Source organism: Eleutherodactylus coqui, chromosome 4 (assembly GCF_035609145.1).
Source record: "Eleutherodactylus coqui strain aEleCoq1 chromosome 4, aEleCoq1.hap1, whole genome shotgun sequence".
In the NCBI taxonomy this organism is placed as follows: Eukaryota; Metazoa; Chordata; class Amphibia; order Anura; family Eleutherodactylidae; genus Eleutherodactylus; species Eleutherodactylus coqui.
In genome coordinates this window covers 233,694,854-233,708,204 of record NC_089840.1, presented here as the reverse complement: position 1 = coordinate 233,708,204, position 13,351 = coordinate 233,694,854, and the positions used below count along the sequence as shown (strand labels likewise).

General features: G+C 45.0%; 1 protein-coding gene across 7 annotated transcripts in view; it reads left to right on the top strand.

Annotated features, from left to right (window-relative positions):
• ATE1 (arginyltransferase 1) overlaps positions 1-13,351 on the top strand; it is an 83,656-nt gene that overhangs the window by 58,023 nt on the left and 12,282 nt on the right. For 5 of the 7 annotated variants that reach the window (XM_066600866.1, XM_066600862.1, XM_066600863.1 and 2 more), the window contains 2 exons: positions 6,606-6,787; positions 7,518-7,617. The exons of the other annotated variants lie outside the window; for them this stretch is intronic. In XM_066600866.1, coding sequence (XP_066456963.1) covers positions 6,606-6,787; positions 7,518-7,617 — 282 coding nt within the window. The remainder of the gene's footprint in view (positions 1-6,605; positions 6,788-7,517; positions 7,618-13,351) is intronic. 7 annotated transcript variants of the gene reach the window in all.

Here is a 13,351-nt window from a genome sequence, read left to right as displayed (position 1 = left end):
TGATTAGAGTTGGGGTGTGATAAGAGGAACGGTCACCTGAGACCCTAAAAGTGGTTCCACCCTTGGCCTACAAAAAGGCTCTCGGAGGCTCCTTGTGTGTATTGACCTCTTCTGCTTGTGTAGAGCTTGTTGGGCACTAGACGCCTCTACGATGCAGAGAAGAGATTTTGTCGCGCTAAGTTTGGAAGGGAATTCATTACTGGAATGCGAGAAGCTGGGTTATTGTTTTGACGAGTTGCCCGTCTCCTGGGCTTTTCTGTACAGACTGTTAAGGGGTGTTGAGACCAGTGGATGTGTGAGGGCACACAAGGTGACCAGGCTAAGGATGCCCTCAACAGACCACCAGTAGAGAGGATCATCTGACCAGCACGAGCAGCTCCAACCTTTTCATTGTCCGCCATTCAAAGACCGGTGACACCCTTGTTGCACCCCTGTGTCTGTTGGGACATTTGGTCTCACAGCACCCATTAGGTATACTGCCTTTGACTTCCACCCACTATTGGCTGCATTCACAGTGGTTTCATGAACGATAAAACTGGACTGCTTTGGAGTAGAACAAAGTTGTTTTCAGTGACTATTCCAGGTTTAGTTTGGGCAGTGATGACGGCCATGTTCGTGTCTGGAGACCTATAAATGAATGCCTTGATCCTGTCTTTGCTGTGGAGTGGCACACTGCTCCCATTGCTGGTGTGATGGTCTGGGGGACAATTGCATACAACAGTCGGTCACCCCTAGTGGTGGTACGAGGGACAATGACAGCTCAGCGATATGTTCAGGACATCCGGCAGCCACATGTGTTCCTCTCATGGCGGCTTCCAAGAGGCAGCAGGATAATGCTCGGCCACACACAAGGGGGTCACAGGAATGTCTCTACAACATTGTCACATTTCCGTGGCCGCCTGGTCACCAGATTTATCACCAGTAGAACATATATATAGAACCATCTGGGACACCAACTTTGACAGCCTACAAGTTTGCACGATTTAAAGACTCCGTTACAGCACATGTGGACTGATATGCTGCAGGATAAGATATGGAACCTGTATGCCTCCCTGCCCGCTCATATCACATCTTGTTACCCAGCTTGAGGCGGTACAACAGGGTACTAGAGCCTCCATGCCTGATCGTATCACATCTTGTATCCAAGCTAGAGGCAGTACAACAGGGTACTAGAGCCTCCATGCCCCCCATCCCCTGTATTACATCTTGTATCCAAGCTGGAGGCGGTACAACAGGGTACTAGAGCCTCCATGCCCGCCTTTTTCACATCCTGTATCCAAGCTTGAGGTGGTACAACAGGGTACTAAAACCTGCCTTCAAATGGTCAGTTTTCTGCAATAAATTATCCTTTTGCTCTGATATTGTAACACTTATATTAACGTTACAATTACACAGGAAGTTTCATTTGATTCCGACAATTCTTTCTAGGGGAGGGATGTTTTTTTTCTTTTTTTCCAATCAATGTATCTCTTATTAGATGCCGCCAGTATTGCCTCCCAGAGCTGCTGTTCTGAGGTATACTGACGCCCATTCTCATATATCTTCCTCTTAAGGATGCTCCACAGGTTCCCAATAGGATTGAGGTCAGGAGATGATGGTGGCCAAACCATGATTTTATCCCCTTTTATGTCCATAGCAGCCAGGGAGTTAATGGTTGTTTTTGCAGCATGGCACGGTGCCTTGTCTTGTATGAAAATGATTTTATTTCGGAAGGCACGATTCTTCTTTTTATACCAGGACAGAAAATGCTCAGATAGCAACTCCACATATCGTTCAGCGTCCATTCTGACACCCCCGGGGACCCTAAAGGGTCCTACCATCTTACTTCCCAATATTCCGGCCCAAAACCTCACTCCGCCGCCTCCTTGCTGCCGGCTCGGTCTTGTAGGAACAGAGTGGCCGTTCATCAGCCATCCAGAACTCCATCCATCAGGCCCATCCAGTGTGGCACGGCATTCATCGGTGAAGAGAACAGTCTGGTAATGAGTCTTGATGTATTTCTGAGCCCACTGCACGCGCCTCTCCTTGTGAGCTTTGGTCAGGGGGGGCCGATCTAGAGCTCTATGCACAACCGCCAGTCTTCTTGCTCTCCCCATCTCCAAGGGAAATTAAATAAGAAACAGTCATATGAACTCCAAAATTGTACCGATAAAAACTACAGGCCGTCCAGCAAAAAAAAAAAACGAGCCCTCACACAACTATATAGATTTAAGAAAAAAAGAAAGTTATTGCTGTAAAGAGAGGATGGCAGAAAATTTTATTTTTTCCAAAGATTTTTTTTTTTTTAAAAGTAGTACAGCAAAAAAAAACCCAATTCTATTTTGTCCTGCTGTTATCGTACTGACCCATAGAATAAATTTGTTGTGTCATTCCTTTGCTGTAATGTGTACGCCATAAAAACAAGCCCCTCCCAAACATAATGGAATTGTTTGGTGTTGTTTTCCCCATTATACTCCACTTATAATTTTTTTATGTTTTTTTTAGTACATTTATGGTGCATTACACAGCACCATTGAAAAATACAACTCGTTCCATAAGAAACAAGCCCTCAGACAGCTGCTTTGATTGATAGATAAAAGATAGATGCATCATTACTGACTGAGGAGTGCATATAGATGCATCCTCCTCTCACCATGCAGGTAGCTGACTACCAAATGAGGGAGCAAATTACACCTGTGTGGGACACCGCTAAAACACCCACTCACACTGCCTCTTGATAATGAGGGGGGTGGATGCTTGGCGTAAACTTCATGTATCTTGGCCAACATCCAACCAATGCCTTCCATTTATTATCTATCATTCACATGCAGTGTGGCTTTAAGACTCCAGGGGGAGCCCAGGGTGGCAGTACCAATGTGGTCCACTGTTTGAAATGCAGGCCCCCCCCTCCGAATTATCATGGCGTCATTAATAGGTTGCTGGTCTGCATGGTGAACTACATATAGCAGAATGGTCTGGCACCCTGTATCCACTATGTGTGGGAGTTTACACCAAGCATCCACCCCCCTCATTATCAGGAGGCAGTGTGAGTGGGTGTCTCATCGGTGTCCGGCACAGGTGTTATTGGCTCCTCCATTTGGTAGTCAGCTACCTGCATGGTGAGGGGAGGATGCATCTATGTGCACTCCTCAGTCAGTAAGTAACGGGCATTTTCTGTGATTATAGATAAAAGATATGTTTATTTGAAACTTTGGAGGAAAAACCAAAAGTGGGGGCAAAAAAAAGGCTGTCATTAGGGGTCATCCAGTTTCTTCAGGACCAAAACCCAAAAGTTTAAGAAGTGGAAAAAAAAAACCCACCACTTTTTTTCATCTTCTGCTAATCCAGCTGCTATACATGGGTGTTTCCCCGCTGGCCACTGTTAAGTCTGTCGGTGCTGACCTACTGTATCTGCACCTGATCACTGGAGTTGATCACTGGACTCAGCATTCACGTGCCGCACTTGCTAGTATCATGGCTTAGTGCTGAGCGGTGATACCAGTAGTATGTTGTGACCACAGAGGTCACATAGAATGGTATGAACTTAGTTTATGGGGCTTAAAGGTGATGGGTTCCCTTTAAGGTAATGGATGGGACATTTGAACTGATTTGAAATTTGTATAACCTTCTAGTAAGCAAAAAGCACACAAAGATTAACCCGTCGGGGATCGCTGACATGAGAATGACCGATGTGGTTTTTGTCCATTCTCTTCAAGGACGAAATAACTTCCTTTTTAGGCATATTATATACAAATACTCGTAGAATCATAGAATGGAAGAGTTGGAAGGGACCTCCAGGGTCATCGGGTCCAACCCCCTGCTCAGTGCAGGATTCACTAAATCATTCCAGACAGATGTCTGTCCAGCCTTTGTTTGAACACTACCATTGAAGGAGAACTCACCACCTGCCATGGTAACCTGTTCCACTCATTGATCACCCTCACCGTCAGAAAGTTTTTCCTAATATCTAATTTGTGTCTCCTCCCTTTCAGTTTCATCCCATTGCTTCTAGTCTTTCTTTGAGAATAGGGCTGATCCCTCTGCACTGTGACAGCCCTTCAGACATTTGTAGACAGCTATTAAGTCTCCTCTCAGCTTTCTTGTTTGCAAGCTAAACATTTCCAGATCCTTTAACTGTCCCTCATGAGACATCCTTTGCAGACCGCTCACCATCTTGGTAACCCTTCTCTGAACTTGCTCCAGTTTGTCTTTTGTCTTTTTTAAAGTGGGATGCCAAGAACTGGTCACAGTATTCCAGATGAGGTCTGACTAAGGAAGAGTAGAGGGGGATAATAACCTCATGTGATCTAGACTCTAATCTTCTCTTAATACATCCTAGAATTGTGTTTGAGTTTTTGGCTGCTGCATCACATTGTTGATGCTTGTTCAGTCTATAATCTATTAGCATATCCAAGTCTTTTTCACATGTGCTGCTGCTTAGCCAAATTCCTTCCATTCTGTAAGTGTTTTTTTCGTTTTCCTTGCCCAGATGTAGGACTTTGCATTTCTCCTTGTTAAATACCATTCTGTTAGATGCTGCCCACTGTTCAAGCTTTTCTAGATCCTTTTGAATGCACTCTCTCTTCCCTAGTGTTAGCTATCCCTCCTAGCTTTGTGGCGTCGGCAAATTTGATCAGTTTCCGATCAATTCCCTCCTCCAGATCATTTGTAAAAATGTTGAACAACACTGGGCCTAGGACAGAGCCTTGTGGTACCCCACTTGATACATTCCCCTTGGATGTGCAGCCATTTATGACCACTCTTTGATTACGCCACTCAGTCAGTTGTGAATCCACCTAACAGTTGCCTTGTCAATCCCATATTTGGTCAATTTTTCAATAAGTATGGTATGAGATACTTTCTCAAATGCTTTACTAAAGTCAAGATATACTATATCCACCGCATTTCCCTGATCAACCCAGTCATTGATTCTGTCATAGAAGGAAATTAGATTCCTCTGGCATGACTTGTTTGTTACAAACCCATGCTGGCTCTGGTTGATTACTCCATTGTCATCCAAGTACTTGCATACATGCTGTTTAATAATTTGTTCAAAGATCTTTCCCGGTATAGAAGTCACGCTCACAGGCCTATAGTTTCCTGGATCCACCTTCTTCCCTTTTTTGAATATAGGGACAACATTTGCCCTTTTCCAATCTTCTGGGACTTCTGTTCTCCAGGAATTTTCAAAGATTATGGCGAGTGGTTCAGCAATTACCTCCGCAGCTTAATTTAGTATCCTAGGATGTAATTCATCTGGACCTTGAGACTTGAGTTCATTTAAAGGGGTTGTCTCGCGAAAGCAAGTGGGGTTAAGTACTTCTGTATGGCCATATTAATGCACTTTGTAATATACATCGTGCATTAAATATGAGCCATACAGAAGTTATTCACTTACCTTCCCTGCGCTGGCGTCCCCGTCTCCATGGCTCCGTCTAATTTCAGCATCTAATCTCCCGATTAGACGCGCTTGCGCAGAAGGGTCTTCTCCCATCTCTTCGGTCCGGCACAAGCGGCATTCTGGCTCCGCCTCCTTGTACGCGTCATCGCGTAGCTCCGCCCCGTCACATGTGCCGATTCCATCCTCCTGATTGGCTGGAATCGGCAGATGTGATGGGGGCGGAGCTACGCGATGACGCGTACAAGGGGGCGGAGCCAGAATGCCGCTTGTGCCGGACCGAAGAGATGGGAGAAGACCCTTCTGCGCAAGCGCGTCTAATCAGGAAATTAGACGCTGAAATTAGACGGAGCCATGGAGACGGGGACGCCAGCGCTGGGAAGGTAAGTGAATAACTTCTGTATGGCTCATATTTAATGCACGATGTATATTACAAAGTGCATTAATATGGCCATACAGAAGTACTTAACCCCACTTGCTTTCGCGAGACAACCCCTTTAAGTTAGCTATGTGTTTCCTTACCATCTCTCTGTTTATAGATAGCCTGCATTTTTTTATTCCCCCAATAGCACAAGGAAGATCAGAAAACAGATACAAAATAGGAATTTAAAAGTTCAGCGTTCTCATCATCATTCTTAACCAATTCACCATTTTCATCTTGTAAGCATCCAATAGCATCTTTGACTTTTCTTTTGTAATTGACATACCCCTAAAATCCTTTTTTTTTTAATTACTTTTGGCCTTTATTGAAGCCTCAATTCATTATTAGCTTTTCTGGCAGCTTGTAATCAAAAACCTCCAGCGGGTTCCTTTTGGACTGCAGCACAGTAGTTAAAATCTGAGGCCAAACTCTGTCGCACACTATTAAGGTATGTGCACATGTAATGGCAAGTAACACGTCAAAATCCACATCATTGGTGGGAATTTTGACGCACATTTTGGCGCAGATCCACAACTGTTTTCACCTTTTCAATGGAAGGGGTCTAATCTGCTGTAGATCCGGACCAAAATCTGCTCCAATGGTGCAGATTTTTTGCTGCAGAAGATCCACATCATCTCCGATGGTGAACGTACCCTTAGGTTGTATTCACACGGGTGACTGGGATTTTGGCCAGTGAAAAGCTCACCAATTTTTTTTTAATTTTTTTTTTTAAATGCCATTTTCATGCATTTGCTCTACTTTTTTTTATGTGGTTTTGATGTTACCTAAATATGAATTTCTCGACAGCCGGAGACTCTCCCAGATGGCCTGTCCTGTGGTTATGGCTCCTTTCACCAGCAGTATTGGCTTGATGGGAAGATTATTGCAGTGGGAGTTATTGACCTTCTTCCATCCTGTGTTTCATCTGTATACCTCTACTATGACCCCGATTACTCCTTCCTGTCACTCGGAGTATACTCTGCCTTAAGGTAATTACGAACAAAGCTGGAAGCTTATTCATTATTAAAGGGGTTGTCTGGGACCTTTGCTATTGATGACCTATCTTCACGATAGATCACCAGTAGTTCTGTGAGAGAGAAGAAAAGGCAGGCCGCGCTCAGTCGGTATAATGGAAGCAACTCGCATGTAGACGAAGCATCCACTAAGGTGCCATGTGTATAACCATGTTATATAGGTAAATCACTTACTAGTTTAGGGGGACCCTTCCATGGGTCCCCCTGCAACGTGCCATCGCGATGAAAGATGGACATATCAAAGGTTGTGTTTGATCGATGGTGCAAACAGTGTTGGAATCGGCAGACTAACTCGATCAACATGGCAGCAGCCTGAGCTGGTACTGCAGGCACAGCCCCCATTGTACTCCGTGGGAGTAGCATCTATAGTACCAAACTAGGCTGCTGCAATATAGACAGCGCTATTTCCGTCCAGCACTGTCCATAATGACTGGGCTAAGCAATCAGCAGGAATCCCACCTGGCGGACCCTTGTAGATCAACTACTGATCTGTCCTGAAGATAGGTCACCAATAGTAAAAGTCCCGGACAACCCCTCTAAATGTGTATAGTCACCATGGCTAGATAATGATGGTGCACTTTTCAGTCGTCACATGATTGGTTATCTTTGCTTCTGGTCTTGGCAGATTTCCGATTTATCTTGCTGTTCTCTATAAAAAAATATTTATTGTGTTTTCCTCCACAAGAGAAATAACTTTCACCCGTGAGCTGCAAAAAAAAGCTGCCGACTTGTGCTATTACTACATGGGCTTTTATATTCACACCTGTCCGAAGATGAGATATAAGGTGAGCAGTAATGCTAAATAATGTTTGGGGTCTTTTGGGGGGGGGGGATACTTGTTAGCTGCTATTACTGATGAAGGGGAAATATTTAATAGGGGATCGGTATACCGTACTTGGGACTCATCCAAAAGGGGTTACCCCACAGAATAAAGCTATCCTCCTATTCACAAGGCAGGGGATACCAGGGTAGCTGATCATTGGGGATCTGTCCACAGCGGCCCCCGTTGATCACGAAAACAGGGGTCCTGAAGGTCCTCGATTGAAAGGTACAATCAGCACACATGCGCATCAATGCTCTATTCATTTCAATGGGACTATTGGAGAAGCACAAAGACTCATCGATCTCCGGCAGCCCAGTTGAAATGAATGATGTGCAGCCGTGATCCGCTGCATTTCCTGCAGGCTATTCGGGACCCCCTTTCTCATGATTGACGGGGTCTCTGCGGTTGGACCTCCAGCAGTCAGCTAGTCATCCTCTACCCTTTAGACAGGGAACAGCCTCTTTATCATGAGAACCATTTTATCTATATTCACAGATTGGGTTTGTATCTTTCTAACAAGTTTTATAGATTACTTTACATCATTTCCATGAATTGCTAAATGCTTTGACTGGCAGCGATAAGAACTGGTGACGGAGAATAATTACCGGGCCGGCTGCTAAAGTCGCATCTGGTGTCTGCACTAGGCTTGAGCATTCTGCCACCCTAGATGCGTTGTGGGGGTCTCACCGCCCGATATGTAGTGACACTGCGGCCCGAGCAGTTTTGTAACCGTGAACACAAAAGCACTCTGGGGCTCTGCTTTTTTTTTCTCATTTGAAGTTGTTTTTACAGAGGGTGAAGTATAGTTACATACCAGAAATTCTTAACAAGAGCAGTGCTTGCGCTAAATGCCCTACAGAGCTTTGGTTAGCGGCCAAGGCAAAGGCTCTCATTCCTTACTACACCTTTTCTATTACTGCTGCCATTACTCAGTTTATATTTGTTCTGTCTTTAAAGTCAACTGTGTGTAGATGTCTGGATAGATCCGGGGGTGGGCAAACTTTTCTAAAGTTATAAAACTTTTTAAAGGGGTTGTCCGGTTACTGGACAACATTCCCCCTGTAACGCCAACTGTGCTGAAGCAACAACATCGGCTGTACTTGCTTATCCGCCATCTGCTGCTGCGATCCAGTGCCGTCGCCCCAGAGTTTGCTGTTGACGATGAGCTCACCCGATTTTAAAGACCACTCCCGAAATCATGGTGTCCAGGATGGGATGTGAGCGCTGATGCCAGGAGAACCGTTGCAGCGGTCACGTTTTATCCGGTGACAGTGCCATCCTCTTCAACAAGAAGCACCAGGATGATGGCAGGGTTACAGCGCTAGATCTTGGCGGCAGAGGGCGGATAAGTACAGCCAATTGTATTGTTATATAGTCGGTGTTAAAGGGGGAATGCTGTCAAACCCTTTTAAAGGAGCACTCGTAATAAGACCAAAGGCACATAAGCATGTATTCGGCATGCTGCCCCAGTCTACAATGGACTGGACTCGGATAGCTCACAGACCCATAGTAGCCATTGGGCTAAAAACGCACACCGGTTTTTCACATGGGCATACGGATCACGTGGGAAGAAAAGCCCTGCAGCATGCGCCATTTTCATCAGATTTATAGATGAGTACGTATTCAATTCAGTGGGGGTGCAAAAAAAAAACGCGGACAGCACTCGGCCGCCGCCTCTATGCTGTACGTATTTCATGAATACATTGCTAAGAAATGTAGAAAAAAAGAATTGGGCCGTTTTCAGTTTTTGTGGGCGTGAAAAATTGATGACTTGCTGAAGTGAAAAATAAGGCCACGCAGTCCACATATGGATGCCATACAGAACTGCACAGGGACGGAAAAATCTGTCTCTCTGGTTTTCTTGTTTGCAACATGGACAGGTTTTTATACGGTCGTGTAGCTTCGGCTTGACACTGAGGTGCTGTTAGATTGAACAATGTTTTTGAATGATAATCGGTTCAACGATCAAAAGTGAGCGATAGTCGTTCTGTCTAAACGCGGGTCAGCGATTGAATGACTAACGAGAATCGTTCGCTTTTCGCTCGTCCATGTTATGCAGGCGTAAACACCATTGTTGGCTCGTTCACTTAGGGTGAATGTAGACAGCCAGGTTGGATCGCAGCACGATGCGACCCGTGGCACGCAGCTCACCTCCTCCGGCGTCTTCTCTCTGCCCTGCGATGTGCCAGCTGGTGATGTTTCTGTGCGGGCCTCTGCGAACCTCGCGCAGAAATACGACATGCCGCGATTTGTTTACCACGTGAGTTTTCACGCAGTCAAATTGCAGCTGTCTGCGTAGGGTGGCATAAATCGGTGCAATCCTATGGCAGCGGGCACGGGTGGAAATTCTGCGGAAAATCTCGCCGCAGAATTTCCACCCGTATGCATTCACCCATATCGTTCAGTGTTTCACATTCAGTTATACGGCAAATGGGAAAGACTAAACAACACTGAACGATGCCCCCTTGAACGGGCCAATGATGCCTCTGCCTGCCTAAATAGCCGGCATGAGCGCGAACGAGCTAGCGGTGACGTTACCCTCTTTTTCAAACGAGAATCGTCTTGATAGATTATATATATATATAGATATAGTTATAGATATAGATATAGAGATATAAAGATAGATAGATAATTTATATCATGTATGTATTTGGTTTTTCACCACTTTTCTTATTTAACAAAAACATAAAAAACAAACACAAAGCATTGACCCTTTTTGTTTTGTTGGGGGAGGGGGTTTGCTGTCTTTTTGTTTGTTTCCGTTAATCAGTGACTGGTTCTCTGAAATGGCAAAGCTGCTTTAATGGCCTGATGACCTCGGCATCCCCTGGGATCAGCATTCCCACCCCCCCCACCCCCCCACCCCTGTCTATCTTTTGCTGCCCCCAGGGTAGTTTAGGACAATGCAGATTCACTTTTAATTAAATTCTGCTCCTCTCCAAGCCTCTTAGGGTGTTGTGCTGAGACTTTACACTCAACAGCCATGAGATTCTTTTGATCATGAAAATAAATGACTCCCAAAGTAGGCTATACATTTCCATTTTCTAAGACCTCATGTTATGGAACAGAAGGTAATCTTTTGAAGTTAACAAGTTAATGAACCAAGGAAAAGAATCTTTCCATTCAAATAGTAACTGCACTTTTTGAAAACTTTTGACATGTTGGAGCAACATATCAAAAGTTTTGAGTAATAGGGGGGCTGGGTGTTGGTACCCCAGCTGATCGCTGCGCCCCTTCTGGCTGTCTTCGTTGTGCTCCCATTCCTCTTGGCAAGTGAAGACTGATGCACAGAGATCTGTAGAAGATGTCTGTGGATCTCCGAGTCCGTTTTCAGCTGCCGAGAGGAGCCACCAAGCAATGAAGACAGACTGAGGGGCACAACGCTCAGGGGAGCACTGCATTCCCTCATTCTAACGCTCAGCGGGCGTCTCAGCCTTGGACCCCTTCTGATCAAAACTTTTGACATGTCAAAGACCTGAAAAAAAGTGCGGATTCTCTTTAAAACATAACTTGGCCAGATGGAAAACCTTGACAAGAGGTGCCCAAACTCTTGCCCAAGACATCATATACACACAAGCATGTAGCTCTCTACGACTTCAAAGTTGTGTAGAACCTAAATATGGTACCCGTAGACTTCTACAGGACACTTTGTGTTCAATTTCAGTTTCTTTGCTGTTGGACTCTGTATGAATCCAACTAAAAATACATTGTGGCTCATCAAATATTGTGTTTTCCAATGAATCTCCCCTAGAAGCGTAGGGTGCCTATCGCTGTGTAATAAGGGGCGGCAGGAGCTCTGCAGCTCTATATATGTCCATCTATCTTGTACACATACACACATCCGCGATCATCCATTTCCTGTAAAACATTTAGCAATAGTCCAAACTTATAAACAAGAATTAGTTTTCATGACTTCATGTGTCTCTTGGCCAAGAATTAAACCTCACACAGTTCTGATGGCACCAGTACAGGTTACATATAAATGCGCTCAGTTCTGCTGTGTGCGCCAACCATTAAAACATTTCTTGGTACCATTTACCCCATGGGTATGATTTAATAAGAACACACACATATATATATCGCAGAGATAAAGAATATTCTCTGCACATTGATTGGTAATGAAATTCGGGGCACAAATCGTACTCTGTATGGAACGACTCGGAACCTCGTTGTAGAACAGTTGGTGGCAGGGGCGTAACTATAGAGGGTGCAGGGGATGCGGTTGCACCCGGGCCCAGGAGCCTTAGGGGGCCCATAAGGCCTCTCTTCTCCATATAAGGAGCCCAGTACTATGAATAAAGCATTATAGTTGGGGGCCCTGTTACAGGTTTTGCATTGGGGCCCAGAAGCTTCATAGTATGTCTCTGTGCAGCATGGTTTAGGTATGGGTACAGATACAGATAGAGGGGGGGCCCAGCTCACCTTTTGCATCAGGGCCCCTGATCCTTTAGTTATGCCCCTGGTTGGTGGTAAGTAGAGATGAGCGAGCATACTCGTTAAGGGACAATACTTGAGCGAGTATCGTCCTTTTCAAGTACCTGCCTGCTCGTCAGAAAAGATTTGGGTGCTGAAAACGGCTGGCACACAGTTGTTAAAAAGAAAAAAAACCCCAAAAACATAAAAAACATGGACATAACACAATACGCATATAAACACACTCATTTTTTGGCGTGGATGACCCCATAGGCCTACAAGCAGTCAAACCTTTTTATGTCCTCCTAAAACTTCCAAAAAGATCCCCTATACACAACACTTTTTGCAAGTTTTTGGGAAACTTATGGCAGTAGTACCAATAAATGGTGCCGTGAGCGACGTTGTTGATACATGTGCCTCCTGTCCGAAGCCTTTTTGCTGACTGACATAAACGGCACCCGCCTTTGTCCCTGCGCCGTCCCCCTGCCATCCTCCCTCCGGAGGTGTTGCTGTCACTAATTTTCTGCTGATGACAGTTTAGAGGAAAGTCTCTTTATTCGGCGACTGATTCTCTGAAACTTGCAAAGCTGCTTTAATACCCTTTTAATAAGATCTCACCAGGGGTCATTGTGCCGCAACAGATTGCAGATGTGAATGCAAGAATGGCTGTATGTTTAACCTTTCCTGTACCAGCCTGGGTGGACTCCGCTGAGTTAAATCTCCTCTTTGTTAAAGGCTGATCTCATTGCGACCCTTTCCTAGATGGGATACGACAAAACAAACAATATTTTCAGACCCTTCAACAAATCCCTTACAGTATTCCCTTTGAAACGTCTCCAGAATGCAGGGCAGAGGAGGGGGCGCGGGTCAGGGCTGCTGCCTGCTTCTGATGTTGTGCGGGGGCATGCTGTGTGCGTGCCAATATTTGGGTTATATGGCACTACTTAAAAAGACTGTTCGCTTACCAAACAAAAATTTAGTTGACAGGCATTTTCCCTGTCGATCTTAGGTGCCGAGGCCTGAAACTCAAGTCTGTCTTTATATCACATTACCCGGCCCACATTCTTTTCAACACTTTATGTTTTCACTTTATCCCCTCTTTACGCCGTATTAACGGATCGCCATAGATCATCGGTAAGTAGGGCTCGCTTCGCCTGTTAACAGAAGCCGCCTTCATCCACAAAGTAGGTTTTTTTTTTTGAGGGCCGATAATCCCTGACTTCGATAAATCTTCATTCTAATCTCAAGTTTTTGTTTAATTAATATGTGCAGTCTTTAACCCT